This window comes from Tenrec ecaudatus, chromosome 13 (assembly GCF_050624435.1).
Source record: "Tenrec ecaudatus isolate mTenEca1 chromosome 13, mTenEca1.hap1, whole genome shotgun sequence".
Taxonomy (NCBI): Eukaryota; Metazoa; Chordata; class Mammalia; order Afrosoricida; family Tenrecidae; genus Tenrec; species Tenrec ecaudatus.
In genome coordinates, this window is record NC_134542.1 from 14,329,422 (window position 1) to 14,347,279 (window position 17,858).

The 17,858-nt window shown below is 45.6% G+C and overlaps 1 protein-coding gene across 1 annotated transcript in view; it reads left to right on the plus strand.

Moving 5' to 3' along the window:
- Positions 1 to 17,858, plus strand: part of SERPINE2 (serpin family E member 2) — a 78,581-nt gene that overhangs the window by 39,341 nt on the left and 21,382 nt on the right. The window contains exons 2-3 of the mRNA XM_075529550.1: positions 11,100 to 11,380; positions 15,643 to 15,870. Coding sequence (XP_075385665.1) covers positions 11,122 to 11,380; positions 15,643 to 15,870 — 487 coding nt within the window. The 5' untranslated portion in view covers positions 11,100 to 11,121. The remainder of the gene's footprint in view (positions 1 to 11,099; positions 11,381 to 15,642; positions 15,871 to 17,858) is intronic.

Below are 17,858 nucleotides of genomic sequence, written 5' to 3' on the forward strand. Positions count from 1 at the left end.
TACCAAGGGTTCAATAGAAGGTAAATGTCTATGAAATAATGTTGGCAACATATTTACAAGTATGCTTGATACAATTGATATATGGATTGTTATAAGAGCTATAAGGGCCCCCAATAAAATGATCTTTTAATTTTTTTTAAAAAAAGAAAGAAAACATGGTGAATGCAGTCATTGGTCTACATCAGGGCCTCTCCTCAACTCAAGTCTTTTTCTGGTCCTCAGACTCTTGGCCACGGTCCTTGGCCTTTGGCTTGTCCCATGGCTCGGGAAGCCCACCCGCTGCCCTGCTTCACAGTAGCATTGTCTCTGCTCCCAGCGGTGCAGCTCCTCTGCTCTGGTGCCTCTGGTGCGGGTGTGGCATGGCCTCTACTGCCTCCCCCACTTCAAATGGATTTCGAATGTGCCTCCGCTGTGCCTCCTCTTCCTTAATAGCTCCACGAATTCTCTCTGCTCCTATTTCTAAGATAGCTCTCTTAGACACAGGGAAGGACTGACAACAAACACTGGCCAGGCCCCTCTCTCACTGTTTTCCCACATCCTGTTGGCATAATCCCAGGCAAGCATTTGGTAAGAGCCACATTGAGAGACTTCTCTCCAGCAGAGTGGGGTACTTCGATGATCCTAGGCCAGAGTTCAATGCCCAGCTGACTTTCCAGAGACCTCCCCTGTCTTTGTGTCCATGAGAGAGGAACCGAAGGACTTAGCGACATCCGTAAGAAGGAAGCCGTCTGCCCTTCATAATTTCAATTTCAATATTTGGCTAGAGTCCGAAGAGTGACAGAATGAATGTTGGATTTTCCGTATTGCTGTTGCCCAGTATTTTCATAGGGAACTAAGAGTTGGGGGCAGTGAGTATGCTCAGATTTTGTGGTCTTTGAATTCTGTTTCCCACCTGAAGGAGCCAGGGCGGTTACGAGAAGTGGCCTTTTCTATCTGAGGCAGGAAATGAACAGAATAAACCGGGACATCTTGTCCAACTGGAAACAAGGAAGCTGTCAAGACAATAGGGCTGAGAGCCAACCAGAAGAGGCCCCTTTTGAACTTCAATAAAAATGATATTTTCAGTGGATTAGGACTCTCAAAATAATGTTAAAAAGCATACGTTCATAATAATACTCAAAGACAAACAGAAACCTCTATCCAACTCCGAATGCTCATTGACCAGCTCTATCTGTATTTTGAGAAGTGATACAGAGGGAACTACACCTCCTGCCTTTGCTCTATTCAAAGTGCACCACCAGGTGACCAAATAGCGATGGAGGATATCTTCTGAGAGACATATTCCAACTAATACACCATGGAGGAAAGTCAAGATTTCAATGGCACCATAGGTGTCAGAACCTAACAACAGCAAGTTGGCAACTGAATAGATCCCTAGGCAAGTTTGAAATCTCCAGCCACTCTGTGAAATATGAGGTTTTCTATTCCTATAAAAAGTTAGTCTTTAAGACCCCAGACACTATATCTTTTGATCGCCGGGCACCATCAGCTTTCTTCACCACATTTGCTTATGCACACATTTTTCTTCAGCAATCGTGTCGGGAAGGTGTGCATCATAGAATGCCAGTTTAATAGAACAACATGTTCTTGCATTGAGTAAGTACTTGAGTGGAGGCCCAATGTCCATCTGCTGTCTCAATACTAAACCTATAAATATATACACGTAGATCTATTTCACCACCCTCCTATATAAATATATTTACATATGTACATGCCAGTATTTAGACCTCTATAAATACCCTTTGTCACCTAGTTCTTTCCTCTAGACATTTAAAAAAAGAAAAAGAGTTACAGTCTTGGATTTCTACTGTCACAAAAGAGTTACAGGGGCAGTTCTTCCCTGTCCAATAGTCTTGCTGTGATTTGCAATTGGCTCGGCAGCAGTGAGATTGCATGAAGATTGGAATAAAGCCATGCAGAGAGACTGTTGAACATTGTATCTCTGGGTTCCACCAACCTGGAAACAACCCAATGAATTATCTTGCTAAAAAAGAAGGAAAGAAAGTTGAATTTAAACCTGAAAAAACCTCTAGAACAGTGTTTGGCAACTTTCCTTGTGAAGATCCAGAATGTGTTTGACTTTGGATGTCATGGGGGTATTGTCATGGGGCATCTGTTGCCGCCAGATAACTCTGCAACTAAATTGGCTTACATAGCAGCCTGATTGCTGCCATAGACAAAGCATATGTGTACAGGAATAGCCAGGTATGGCTGTAATTTGAGGAACTCTGCTCTAGATCTAACTAGGAATTTCTGAACACAGGAACTTGTTAAACAGCAGGACTGGGATGCAATTAGAAAAATCTAGACTGTGGGAAACTGTGGAACAAATGACCTGGTTTCTTCAACAAGTAAATTTTGAGGAAAAAAATTAAAATCAAGCAAGTAGGGGAAGATTAAAGATCAATAAGAGACTGCAGGAGATATATCAACTTCATGGAGTAACATATGAACCTTAGGTTTTGATTCAAATAAATTTTAAAAATTTAACAATCAGGAAGTCAAAACAATTGCTAGTTATTTAACATATTTGGGAATTACTCATTTTAGAGCATAATAATAATGTGAACATATATATTTCTAAGCCCTTTAAAGCATGTGGCAATATAGTTGGAATGATACACTTGCATGATTTCCTAGATTTGCTACAAAATCATCTTTTTTGCATTTAGAAGAAATAGAATAAACCATAAACCATGAGTTGATCACTGTCTCATCTACTATGATTTTTAATATACAGTCATATGCCACATAGCGTAAATTGGGGCCATTTCCTATCCCATAAGGTTCTGACCAGACTCAAACTCACTACCATCGAGGAGATGCTGACTCATAGCAGCAACCTGTGGGGCAGAGTAGAACTGTCCACCTGGGTTTCTGAGACCATAACTCTTCCGAGTTAAGTTATGAGACTAGAAAGCTTCACGTTTCTCCCTCAGACCAGCTGGTGGTTTTGAACTGCTGATGTTGCGATTAACAGCCGAATTCATAACCCACTAGGCCAGCAGGACTCCTAAGGTTACAGTAGAGTTGTAATAGAGTTGGAGATGGAGATGCAGCAGAGGGAACCAGTCATACTGAAAAGAGCCGTGTCCACACATGTATCCTATGCCTCTTGCCTGTGAGTGATTGTGCTGCCACGCCTTCAAGCAGGATTTTAAAAGTTCACGGAAATTCATGGAGTTAAAAGATAATGTGATTAGTCCATGAACTTTTTGGAGACCCCCTCATACATCTGTTTTTTTAAGAAAACAACTTTATATGGTGAATTGGATGTTGGTCTAGAATAAACCATCATTTTACATTCAACAATTCGTACACATTTTCTTTCATCTCATTCTCTGTAGGTCCCTCCATGTACCCTCACTTAGCCCTCATCCTCCCTCGTTTCCTGCTCCCATCCTCCTTCATCCCTGGCCCTTCTGAACTTTGTCCTTTGGTCTCAAATTTTGCCCTTTGGGTCTCAAATGTTTGATTAAGGTGAGGGGAACGCATTCAAGTTCTTGTTCCCCATATAGCCCTGACAGTCATTATAAACACCTTTGGCGGGTGTCTGTACTGTACTTCTATCACTATTTTTCTATTATTAATCATTTTATTGTGGGGGGGGCTCTTACAAATCTTGTAACAATCCATCATTCAGTTGTATTAAGCACACTTGTACATGCTGCCATCAACATTTCCAAAACAGTTTCTTTCTACTTTAGCCCTTGTATTCAGCTCCTCTTTCCCCCCTCCCCCCTCATAAATCCGTGATCAATTATAAATTAATTTTGTTACTTCATGTCTTACACTGCCCATTGTTTCCCTTCATCCACATTTCTTATTATTTGTTCTCCCGAGTGGTGGGCTATATGTCCAACCTTATGCCGGGTTCCCCCTTTCTCTCCTTCCCCCCCAACCCCACCCTCCCCTTTACACTCATGATATGACATCACTACTCCCACTACTGTTCCTGAGGGTTTTATCTGTTCTCAATTCCATGTGTCTAAAGCTCTTATCTGTACCAATGAGTGTACTTCAGTCTAGCTGGATTTGTAAGATAGAACTGAGTCATGGTAGTGTGGGGAGGAAGCATTCAAGAACTAGAGGAATGATGTGTGTTTCCTCAGTGCTATACTGTACCCTGGGTGAATTGTCCCTTCCTTGTAACCATTCTGTGGGGGATGTCCAGTTGTCCATAGATGGGCTTTGGGTCTCTACTCCAACCCCTCTGCCCTCTTTCACATCAATATAATTGTTTGCTTTGGATCTTTTGATACCTGATCCCGACGACACCTCATGATCACACAGGCTGGTGTGCTTCTTCCATGTGGGATTATTTGCTTCCCTGCTGGATGACTACTTGTTTAACTTCAGGCCTTTAAGACCCCAGATGCTATATCTTTTGATAGCCAGGCACCATCCACTTTCTTCAGCACATTTTCTTATACACCCATTTTGTCTTTAGTGATCATGTTGGGAAGGTGAGTATCAAAGGGTGCCAGATTACTATAACAAAGTGTTCTTGTGTTTAGGGAGGCCTTGAGTAGAGGCCCAAAGTCTGTCTGCTATCTTAATATTTAATATAAATATATGTACATTGACCTCTATCCCTTTCATTATAAATGAATATATTTACATATATACATGCCTATAGTTTTACCTCTATAAATAGCTTTTGCCTCCTACTTCTTTCCTCTGTTTCCTTTCACCTTCCTCCTGTCCCACTATTATGCTCACCCTCCATTCAGTTTTCAGTAATTCCTCTTGGATACATTGCACTTGATTAACCCCCACCAGGCATTATACCTCTCCTCCCATCTCTTGTTGTTCCCTTATCCCTGAGTTTGTTGGCTCCCCAGAGCCCCTCTCCTCCACCTCCTCTTCTGTGCCCTCCCTACCCCCAGGACCTCTGGTCACATAGTTTTCTCCTTGGTATTGTTTGCCCTGCCTATCTTATATAGATAGACACAGGATGACAGGGGAAAAAATAGATAGATAGATAGATAGATAGATAGATAGATAGATAGATAGATAGATAGATAGATCCAGGTCTGTCTGCTTGTCATTCTCTCTCTCTCTCTCTCTCTCTCTCTCTCTCTCTCTCCCTCCCTCCCTCCCTCCCTCCCTCCCTCCCTCTTTCCCTTTTAGTTCACACCCATGTGGTCTGAACGGTGAGAACAGCACTGAGGATATAGTCGGGGGGAGAGTGGCAGGTCTGTCTATCACTATTTTAATAAGAACTTTTCCTACTTACAAATAAAAAGTGTACTTTATAGCAGTGTCTTCTTTAGGTCAGAGGCATCGTATCTATCACACATCTCTTGAGTGTGGTGCCATTGTGTCTAACTTTGCCTGCAAAGTATTACCATGCAGTGTGCTATGGTTCCCCAAAGCATCACACCCAGGGCTAATGATAGAGGCAAAGAGAAATGTTGATGTGGAAGGGAAGCAATGGGTTATTAAATAATACAAAGGTGGAAAATACGTGAAAGTTATTACTCAAGATTTAGGCGTATCTCTTTGCTAAGTATTGGCATAGTGGTTACGCGTTGGGCCGCTAACTTTGAGGTCAGCAGTTCAAAACCACCAGACAAGCCACTCTGTGAAAGACAAGGCTTTCTCGCCCCTTGAAGCAGTGGTTCTCAACCTATGGGTCGCGACCCCTTTGGGGGCAAACAACCCTTTCACAGTGGTCGCCTAAGACCATCTGAAAACACATAAATATTACGCAATATATAATTACATATTGTTTTGTGATTAATCACTATGCTTTAATTATGTTTAATTATGTTCAGTTTGTAAGAATGAAAATAAATCTTACATATCAGATATTTACATTACAATTCATAACAGCAGCAAAATTACAGTTATGAAGTAACACCGAAAATAATTTGATGGTTGGGGGGTTACCACAACATGAGGAACTGTATTAAAGGGTCGCAGCATGAGGAAGGTTGAGAACCACTAAGAGTTACAGTCTCAAAAACTCACAGGGGCAGTTCTACCCCATCCTGTAGACTCGCTATGAGTTGGCATCCACTCGATTTAAAATTAGGTAGTAAGGTGTTTGACCAGTGTCCAAATCACACAATGCTCTATTTCACAGAAAGTTTCTTGGATGATAAGTGAAGTCGATTTTGTAGAATTCATTCCTTTAAAAAAAACTTTTTAAGAGGATGGAACCTTTTCCTTTTGGTGAGATATTCTTGAGTCCTTCTAACTGGGAGCTTTGATAGTACAATGGTTAAGCGCTCAGCTGCTAACCAAAGGTAAGGGTTTGAACGCACCAGCTGCTCTGTGGGACAAGATGTGACAGTCTGTTGCTATGAAATTGTACAGGTGGCAGACCCTATGGAGCAGTCTCCCTGAGCCCTACGGGCTTGCTCTGAGTCAGATCCACTCAGCACTAGATTGCGCCGGAGCTGGTTGCTGTGCAGTGCTCACCGTGGTACGGAAGGCCCACCACTTTTAAAATTCGGGTTCTGTGTCATGTTTTCCAGAGAATCCCTCTAGGTGTAGATCTGCGTGTCATGTCTCCTGATCGTTACTGACAATATTTGAGAGCACGCTGACCCTGAGGCGCCTTGGGAGACGGGCCTGCAAGTGTGCTTCTGAAAAGGCAGATCCCTGAAGATCTTGTGGTGCATACTCCTCCGATGCACACGGGTCCCGGGAGTCGGAATCCACGGGAAGGCAGCTGACGACAACATTGTCGTCCGAACCACAAACACTTGATCGGCTGGATCAAGCTCAACCTCTGATTTGGTATCCATCAATGGGCAAGACCCAGGAATAGACCCTGTGGGCACTGGCATTCTAAAGTCTCGTGGCCCTGCTTTCTAAGAGCTTCCAGTCTACCTGGGAAGGGAAAAGGGAAAAGAAAACAACTGAAATGAGAGGCGCTATGGCAACCAAGAGCGGGGATGGGTAACCCCATGTAACCTTCTCATCGCCAGGGAAAGGACTTCGGTGAAGTGTCAGCTGTCGACAATTGGGGAATGAGGTGAGAAGACACACCAGGCAGGGGCCATGAGGAAGCACGGGTGCGGGCATGGGAAAGACCCGGGTGTGGCAATAAAATATGTACCCAGAGCATTGTAGATATGCCTGAGTAGGAAGTCTGCATAGCCACCGACAGAGCGGGTGTTCTACATCGTTTATTGTTCAGAACAATCAGAAACAACAACAACAAAAAACAGGCAGTGAGGAGTTGAAGATGTGACACAAAAACCCTGGAAGAGTTTGGAGGATATGGACCAATCTGGGCAGACATGGCGTGGGAGCCTTTGAGTCTGTAGAGCCTGCTCACCTCTCATGTCTCTGCCTTTGGCACGTGGGGCAGCCCTCAGCATGGAGATGTGTTTGGAGTCTGGCATCTGCAAAACTGTCAACCCACTGTTAACTCTAGGAGGTCTCCCTTAGACCCCAGAGCTTTACCAGGTTACTTACAGGAGCATTCCCCGCACTGGGAAAGGGGCAGATCTGCAAGAACTAGAAGTACCGGGAAAAGAGAACATCAACATTTGGAAGGAAATACCTGTGGAGCTGGCTTTTGGGACATGTTTCTGATTTCCCTCCAAATGTGGCCTAAGCTGGAGACATTTTTTTCCCTGTGGCGAAAACATTATTCAAGAAATGAAAACATTTTTAACAGATGTATGATTCTGTGTAGGGATGCTACCCAACGCACTTGGACCACGCCTGTATTCCTACCGCCCGATATGAGAGATGCTGCTCTTAAAACCAACGGGCATTACAGTGTTCGTCCGGTGGGGAAAAATAGGCTTGATGAACGTATTTTGAAAGCTGATCACCCTGCAAATATTTGACACTAAAGATGATCCGTGTTGAAGGCTCTTGATGGCAAAGCCCCAAATCCATTTGCAGAGGTGAAGCTGCCATTGAAGTCCCATCTCTGACCAGGGGTGTGAGTAACCTTTGCCTCAGACCGAGTGCATCCGAAATTGAATGACAACGCGCTTGTGGTGTTTCCCTTTCCCGTTTGACCATGTTTACCTTGTTCCGTTGTTATCATTTTCTGCTTTCTTTGGGGTCGAGGTTTGCCTGTGTGTTATTTTCTTGTTGGGGAGGGAGTGGTTACATGATTTTCCTTCAATGAACTTCAGAAAAGGGAAATCTTTGGAGACAGTAGCTAGATTAATAGTTTAGGAGGAGTAAGACAGGGGAGGTTGGGGGAAAATAGGAAGCTGAGAGCCGTGATCACAAAAAGTGAAGAAGAAATTGATTGTGGAGATAATTACATAATTCTTTTTCAAAAACTCAAACCATTGAATACTAATGCTCTGTGAGCTATAGGTCAATAAAACTTTTTTAAATTTAATGAAAATGATCTATGTAGACATGGCACATGTCAAATTAGGAATGTCATAAGCCTAAAGTGACTTCAGAGCCGTGTTTGGGGTAATGGATGACACATGGGCCTGCCAACCTCAAGGTCAGCAGTCGGAAACCCTTGGCTGCTGTGCAGGAGAAAGGGATGACTCTCGATAACTGGATAGAGTCTGGGAAACAAGCGGCAGTTCTACCCTGCCCTGGAGGGTCCCCCTGTATCTGACAACCTGATGGCTAGGAGAGAAAGAAAATTATTTATGTCTACTTTGAAAAGAAGTGAAAGCTTCGGCCAGGACAGCGGTTCTCAGCCTGTGGGTTGAGACCCCTTTGGGGTTCAAGCGACCCTTTCACAGGGATTGCCTAAGACCATCTGAAAACACATAAATATTTCACAATGTATCATTTCATACTGTTTTGTGATTAATCACTATGCTTTAATTATGTGTAATTGTGTTCATTTTGTAACAATGAAAATATATCCTGCATATCAGATATTTACATGACGATTCATAACAGTAGCAACATTACAGTTATGAAGTAGCAACGAAAATAATGTGATGGTTGGGGGTCACCACAACATGAGGAACTGCATGAAAGGGTCACAGCATTAGGAAGGTTGAGAACCACTGGCCTAGGACATTTACATAGGCAGGCGGCTTTAGACCACTGGTCATTATGACCTAGAAAACTGAATCCAAGAAATTATGCCCACAATATTAATCAAAAACAGCTTTAATTCCAAGTTTCTGCCCCACGCTTAAGAATATCCCAGTGTACTGTTAGAAACTGCAGATAGACATCTTCCAAAAACTTCCCCAAGTCCCTGAAGCTAAGAAAACACCTCTGTCAGCCTTCCCTCCTGCTTCACAATGGAGCTGTTCTTTGAGCAGAAATTCATAACCCAGCAGAATCCTGCCCAATAAGGTGGCTGTTGCTTTCTGAGCCTGCCCTTCCTCGAGATGTTGGAGCTGTGAGATTCCTTTCTGCTACTCATCTCTCGATTGTATCAGGCTGAATCAACTTTGAAGACATCAGGCAAAGCCAGTTGCATCCCTTGTGAGTGTGCAGATTCCAATGCTTGGTCAGATCTGCCCTAACCCAGAAATTTTCTTTGGGAAGATGGGCAAGTGTAGATGATGGTGTGCCGAAACCAGGCGCCCGCATGGATGATAATGCAAAAGTCACGAATTCTGATTGATGGAGTCGGTGCTAGCTCCTGGATTTTGACCAGTTGGAGCAAAAACTGTACAAATGATTTGATACTTATGAAGCCTTTGTACAGTATTAAAGAAGGTATTTCTTTTCTGAGAGAGGGGGAGGAAGGACAGACACAATTCCTGGTTTTTAAATGAAGTTAGTAAAGCTTCCATAGTCAGGATTTGGAAGCTCTCCAGGATCCAACAACCTCAATGAAACTCAAGAGGATACTTTTAGTATTCAAGCCAGTCCTGGTGCCAAAGTCCAAATAGGCCGTGCTGGGAAGGAGCGTATGTGGGTCACTTACATGTCTTGAATTTAGACAGGCTGAGTTTACATAATTTTCTTACAATGAAGTCCAGGAGAAACCCTGACTGCTCCATTTGCTTTTAATGTGCTCCTTGATGGAGAGAAAATTACACCATCCATTTGAAGGATCGTGAGGCAGGCCAACTCACCATGAGACCCTGTTTGCACGTGTGAGCCACACTGCCCCACTCCTCAGCCCAACGCTTTTGGCTTGCCGAGGAAAGTGGGTTGAGCTAGCAGTGAGGTTGGGAACTCAATGCAGTCATTGTCTTCGTCGAACTCAATAAAGCTAGGTTGCTATAGATGATTAAGAAGTTAATCAAATAAGAAAACTCCTAAGCCCGACCTGATGCCAGTGCATCCAATTTATTCTGACGCATCGGGAGCCTATAGAACAGACCGGAGGGACTCCCCCACCTCTCTCTTGGGGTCTGGTTTCTGCTGTCAGTCCTTGGCGTTTCTTGGCTCGCAAACAGATTTGCAAGTGCCACCTCCCCTCCACATCTCTTACCCTCCTTCTGCCTCCGTTGCTCGGTTTTTCCAGACATCGCTCAGAAGGGAGTCAAATAGGGCTCATCCAAGTCGGGAGTGACTTTGTCCACTGAACGCATCTAAAAAGAAAAACCTGGATTTTCCCAAACAAGGTCACATTCAATGGCTCGGGGCTGGGACCTCAACTTATCCTTGCAGAGGGGATGCATCCGATGCATAACACCCTTCTTACAATCCTCTCACTGCATGATCTCGTCCCCAGAGTCCCTGAGTGGCTCAAATGGTTAAGCACTCCACTGTGAGCCAAGAGGCTGCTAGTTTGAACTCACCCACGTGATTTGCTTCCAGAAGGCCACAGCCTTGGCGACCGGGTGTAGCAATCTTATAATACCCGCATCTGGTCACTGTGAATTGAAACCCATCGGACAGACAGTGACTGGCACAGCATTAAAATTCCCGAGAACAGTAACTCTGATCTCAAAAGCACACCCACGACCATCGAGTTGTCTCTGGTTCAGAGCAACCCTGGAGGACGGAAGAGAATTGCCCCACTGGGTTTCCAAGGCTGTGATGCTTTACCGAAGCAAACTGCCTCATCTTTGTCTTAGGAGCAGCTGGTGGGGTTCGAACGACTGACCTTTTGGTTAGCAGCGGGAAGCTTAACCACTGTCCCACCAGCACAGCTTAAATCATCCCTAGCTGAGTATCCCCAAAGGGTGTTCTATGAGTATCATTAAGAGATTGTTTTTAATCTTATTTTTCAGGTCGCTCTCACGGGAAGGAGCCATGGATTGGCATTTCCTGCTCTCTCTCTTGGCCACAGCGACTCTGCCCCTGGCCTGCTCCCCGTTCAACCCCCTGCCTCTCGAGGAGCTCGGCTCCAACACGGGCATCCAGGTTTTCAATCAGATCATCAAGTCCCGGCCTCATGAGAACATTGTCGTTTCCCCCCATGGGATCGCCTCAGTCCTGGGGATGCTGCAGCTGGGGGCGGACGGCAGGACGAAGAAGCAGCTCACCACGATGATGCGATACGGTGTCAACCGTACGTGTGCTCTCACCTCACACCTGGGGGCTTTCGTGGGGGGACAGCACAGCAAGGCTCTCTACTTGGTCATAGATTCTGGCCCGAGAACCCAAGCAGGCTGGCTTTGGGGTGGAGTGGTGCTGGCGCAGGGGACTTGGGGGCCAGTGTTGAGGTGATCGTGGTGAAAATGATGGCACTCTGGTCTCTGGGGCAGGGCTCTGCCTCTTTGGATCAGTCACTTGATCGTACAAAGTCTAGTTTCGACTCTTATCTAAAGAAATGCTTTCCCACTGACCCACCTCGGTGGGAGGTGCTGGCTACAATAGACATTCTGTTGTGAATGTGATCTTAGTGTAAGTTCTCCAAAGGAACAGAGCTGGTGAAACATATAAATATGTGTATGCATAGAAGACAGGTGGATGGGGAGTACGTCTAGGGCTGGGCTAAGGCGGTTGTGAGGATGGGCAAAGGAGAGAGATCATTCTGCCCAGGTATAGGTGTCCATTTCTAAGTTGAAGGAAGATCACTCCCTAAGGAAGCTTCCCTTTTAGCTGACAGATTGATTGCATTACGTTAGATTACGATATGTAAAGTGGTGACATTGTATTAGACTAGCTTGCATTACGGAGCAGCAGCTCGTGGGCTTTTGGCAAAACCACTGGGAAGCAAAGCCTAGCCAAGTTGGCACATAATATTTACCATCTCCGTTAGGCCAGGTTGACTGGAGAAACAAATTCAGTGACACTCATCTAGATGTGTGTGTGTGTGTGTGTGTGTAAGAGAGCTTTATATTAAGAAGTAATCACATATCAAACAAACATCCCAACCCAGTCCAGATCAAGTCCATCTGTCCAGTGGTAGTCCTTAAGTCTGCTACTAGTCTATATAAGTCCCCCTTCATACTCAGGCAACGATGCAGAATGCAGGAACATCACCCGCTGGTGGGTGCAAAGTCTTGTGGATCTAATGACAGTGGCAGGATCACAGGGCTCTAGAACCTTCCATCTTGCCTTTTCAACAGGAAGGGGAAGGCAGAGCGAGGAGAGGGAGGTTCCCAAGACCCTGCTTATGAGGAGGTCACACCACAAGGAGGCACCATCAATATTGACACAAAATTATGTAATTACCACACTATCATACATGTGCTTGGAAAATATATAAGGCAGAGAGGACTGCTCCATAGGGTCTCCAAGGCTGTCATCTTTACAGAATCAGACTGCCACATTTTTCTCTGACAAAGGGGCTGGCAAGTTTGAATCGAAGGCTTTTTCATTGGCAGCCAGGTAACCACTGCACCACTGGACTGCGTTCAACCAGTCCAGGGTCTGCCAAACCACTAAGAGTTATAACCTCGCCAGGTTGACACATATGTTAGCCATTACACTGGGCAAGTCATGTTTCGAATCTTGCCCTTTTTTTTAATCCAACTTCTTCTAACCCTGTTAGAAAAAATTCAGAGACTTTTTAGGTTCATGTGACGACTGCAGATGGAGGAGAAGTGGGGATGCGTGTATGTCAAGGGACCATCTCTTCGTATAACACCCAACTGCCTTCCTGCCCTGCCCCAACTCCAAAAACCAAACTCAACTGCATCCGGTCCATGCCAGCTCATGGTGACCCTGATATCGGGTAGAACCGCCCCTGTGGGTTTCCGCGACTGTAACTTCTTGTGGGACTAGAAAGCCCCACCTTTCTCCCTCAGATCAGCCGGCGGTTTCCATCTGTTAACTGTGGACGTCTAGGAAACATTGAGTGACTTATCACCTGTACAATTTATGGGCTTTCCTAGCTCGAGCCAGGCCCCTTCAAGCAACACACTTCCAAAATAGCAACTGGATGCTTGTTGTTTGTTCTCATGCTGAGCCACAGACAATTTAAGTGAGGATTTCTAATGTGTTGGCAGTTCTGGCCTGTCGGCACCTCTCCACCTGTAACCCTGCCCTGCTCACTCTTTCCTTCTTTCTTCTCTAAAGTAGCAACAAGCAAACTGTAGGTCAGCCTGGTTTGCTTGACAGACTCACCCAGGTGGGTCAAGCATGGTCTGGGCGCAGCCTGGGAGCATTCACGTAGGGATGCTCTTATTGTTGTGGAAGGAGAGGCTAGTTTGGGTCTATGGATCAGGATCTGGCCTAGTACTTTCACTGAAAGACCCTGTAGCTTGTGGAAGCAACAGGTCGGCTAAAAGACTCGGAAGTGTCTTTTAACCTCTGAAAACGGAAGTCCCCTTCCTTCCACCTAGAATAGGATTTCTGGCACTCACTGCGCCCTGTCCCCGTGTGCCATCCCCCTCCCCATCCAGAGCAGATGTGAAGGGTACATTGCAAAGCCCTGTAATGCCCCCAGATCTCTGGCTAGTGCAAACAGTGTATACTTGGTAACCAACAGGTTGATGGTTCAAACCCAACCAGAGGCAGTACCACAGGGAAAGAAGCCCTGGAGTACTACTTTGGTAAGGATTATAGCCATTACAGCTAGGGAACATTTTGATCAAAGAATCCTGATCAAGGGGTGAGAAATCTAGAGTTGAATGTTGACTGCTCACAGATAGCAGATTTGATCTCCTGGAAGAATCTTCTTACACGCAAGTAATAGATTTGCTTCACTTGTAAGTGTGAAGGATGTCAGCCTTAAGCCTTGCGCTCTTTCAAACTCTATGCGATCAAATTGATGACAGCAACTGGGGAGACGGGACAGGACTCGTAGGGCAGAGTGAGTTTATGTTAACGAAGGAGGAGCAGCTCAAAACGGAAGGCGTCCAAGGTCGCACGACCTGAAGGCCACACTCAATGTCACTGCAGTGTGCACAGAAGCCATTGGTGTACATCCGCTGGGCACATTCTCAACCACTGGCACAGAGTGAGCATTTGGAGAGCAAGCACAGCCAGGACAATGCTGTGCAGCTCTCTTCTCTCCAGCAGCTGGGTTGCCATGAGTCGGAAGCAGCTTCACTGCCATGGCTGTTCTGATGCTATGCCACCCTCTCTGGACCTTGGGAAGCCTTGCTTTTCCCTCGGTCGGGAATTCTGAAGCAGGTACAGAGTTTAGAGTGACAGACAGCTAAGTTCAGGAGGCCAGCAGGGTGACCTACAAGACTGTTTGGGAAGAGTGTCATTTTGGAAACACCCCCAAGAGCTTACAAAGGAGGTCCAGTTTGAGCCCCGGGGAAGCACATTTCATTTTTACAATTTATCTTCCACCACCACCGCTCCCCCAAGGGCTCTAAAACCAAATGGGGCAAAAATAAAGGGCTCAGGGCTCATGGGAAATAAAGCTTATGTTGCCATAAAATTAATCTCCTTGCGTTTTTGAGCTTGACTACCAAGCACAGATCACATTGTGCTGGATGATGACACATGACTTTTTATAGCCCGAACCCTCCTTGGAGGTCCCCTGGTGGCATCGTGGTTATGTGTTGAGCACAAGATCAACAGTTTGAAACTACCAGGCACACCAAGGGAGAAAGATGAGACTCTGCTCCCATAGTTACAGTCTCAGAAACCCACAAGGGAAGTTCTACCCTGTCCTGTAGGGTCGCTATGAGCTGTAGTTGGGTTTAATGCTTCTTATTCTTTTTTTTTCCTTTTAAAATAGAAGAAAGCTTTCTGTTAAATCATTGGCAGAAAAGGGGAAAGTGTTTGAGGGATGGGGACAGAGGGGCTGAAGGATCCAATGGATAGATTTCTCCTGGATGGGATGATTAAAGTGCCTTCGTAGGATCCAGAGCCCAGAAGGGCCAGCAGGAGATTGAGACCTAGACGGGGATGGTGGTGAGAATGCCTTGAATGTGTTCATCATAAGGAACCTTGCTAGCTATTTATTTTTAAGCGCTACTTATAATTACAGTTACTTCCTTTTACTTCTCCTGATGCATACTTTTATTTATTTTTTTAAAGAAAAGACCACTGAGAAAGCTAAAGACTTTGTCTCCTCCTATTCCAACTTAACTCGTTGGCATTCGTCTTACTTGCCATGCTCTGAGAGACTGTAAGCTCCCCCGTAGCACGAATGGTTTTGCTAACCTACCGGTTGGCTGTCTGAACACACCCAGCGGGGAAAGGGCTGGCAGTCCGCTTCTGTAACGATTACAGCCAAGAAAGCCCTACAAACTGGTCTACTCTTGACCCATGCGGGGTCCCCGTGAAGCAGCATCGACACGATGGCCACTGGTGCTTGCTTTGTTGTTGCTTTGTCTCGTTTTGTTTTTCTGAGATGAGCCTTGAGGAAAGAAAATTCCTAACTTGTCAAGGTCATGTTGTTGCATGTTCTGCCTTCTCCTTTAGGAGTCGGGAAGGTGTTGAAGAAGATCAACAAGGCCATCGTCTCCAAGAAGAATAAGGACATCGTGACCGTGGCCAACGCGGTGTTTGTGAAGAATGGCTTTAAACTGGAAGTGCCCTTTGTCACGAGGAACAAAGATGTCTTTCAGTGTGAGGTCCGGAATGTGACCTTCCAGGATCCAGCCTCCGCCTGTGACTCCATCAATATGTGGGTGAAAAATGAGACCAGGGGTGAGTGACTACGGGCCCCTGGAAGCCACCCCACTTTGGTGACAAGAGTCTGCTTTTATGACACACACCCCACACACACTCACACAGTTGCTCTTCCTGTACTACGAGATGGCTTGCTTTCCATGCATGTCTTCTCCCATTCAACTGCGCATGTCTCCTGTGAGTGTTTTCCATGTGTACTGTTGTAAACTAGAGATCTACGTAAAGACAATCTTGAGGGGAGGTAGGTCCAGAACTGAGATCCGCAAACTTATTTGACCCACCCCACCCCTCTTTACAGAAACACAATTCTTTAGCACCCCTCTGGTAATTGAAAATGTTTGGACTACAGCCCCCAATCCTACCTTAAAGTGTAGGTATCCACTTGTGTAGCCCCCTAGATCATTCCTTGGCCCACCCTCCACTTCAGTAACTCCTGATCTAGAAGGACAGAGGAAAATGAGGGATAGAAAGACAGAATTCGGAATCATTTTTCATAGAAGGGAAAAAAGTTGAAGGCATGAAAGTTGAAGTTTAAATAAATTCATAAATAGAAGCCCAAGGAAGCCCAGCCTTTCAGGGTGTGCTGCTTCGATGGGATTCCCGGCAGCCCTGCATCCAAGTCCTCCCCAGTGATGACATCACCACCCTTCTAGACATGAGTCTTTGGGAGCCACTGGCGGAACTAGTGATGCCAGAGAGAATGCTCAAGTTTGCAGGTGAGTTTCACCTGCTAATGGCGAGGGCGCTCCACACAGTCTGGTGCTCAGTACAATGGGGAAAAATAGGCAGCAAGCAGTGGAAAGTATGGCACACCAATCCAGGTGCTGATTGGAGGGTTTGCATCATGGGTGTTGAGGGCTGTCTGTGTAGAAGTGATGGCGGAAGCCAGTGGGTCTGTAGTTTCAGCTCCTCTCACTTCTGCCCTGAGCTCGTGGTGCAGGTATAAACCTAGACATGTGTTTTTGAATCTGGCATCTCCACAGACATCAATCCACTGGCTACCAAATTATGCCTCACTTTGAACCCCAAACAGTCCCTGGTTGCTTAGAGGAACACTCCCCACGCGGGAAAAGTACAGGCATTTGAAATAAGAGCAACTAGACAGACAGACCTGGAGAAAGAGCAAACCTACATGTAGGAGGAAATGCTTGTGGACTTGGCTTATCTGTCTTATAAGAAGTACAGCCAGGAGGCTCTTTGGCAAGGAGGATGGTGAGACTGTCTCCCAGACTTCAGACATGTGAGCAGGAGAGACCAGTCCCTGAGAAGTGCACTGTGCTTGCTGTTGGCAGTGCAGAAGGAGACTTGAAAGGAGATGGCTTGACCCAACGGTGGCAGCCGTGGGTTTAAGCAGCAATTATTGGGAGGCTCACACGGGACCAGACTGTGTTTCAGTCTGTTGTGCAGGGGTCGTGATGAGTCGATGCTGACTTGATGGCATCTAACAGGAATAATAACAGAGCCTAAACCAGAGAGATTTTTTATTAGTTGGGATTTAATACATAGATCATTTCAAATTTTAATGAAGTCAAGTAGAATGTACCGTTGCTACCACAATCCATTCCCAAACATTCCTTTTCTACATGCACTCCTTGACTTCGGCTCCCTTTACCCCAACTCCAGCGCTGTACCCCACTTCCCCTGAACTCCTTATTCTACCTGTTACCCCTCAGGGTTCATTGCTCCTGGGTCTCATGTAGGGAAAATGGAAAAGCCTTGAACTCAGCTTCAAGAGGGTGACCTCCATTGACATAACACCAGAGGTATTTTTTAAAGTGTTGTGAAAACATTGCTCAACCCACTGAAACATTTTTAACGGATTTAGGATCCAGCATAGAGATACCAGAGGAGACACAGGGTGTATGGGTGGGTTACATATCGGGCTGCTAAGCCACAAGGGCTGCAGTTCAAACCCATAAGCTGCTCTGCAGGAGGAAGATGAGGCTGTCTGCTCCTGTAAAGATGTACAGCCTTGGAAACCCAAAGGGGGCAGTTCTGCTCTGCCC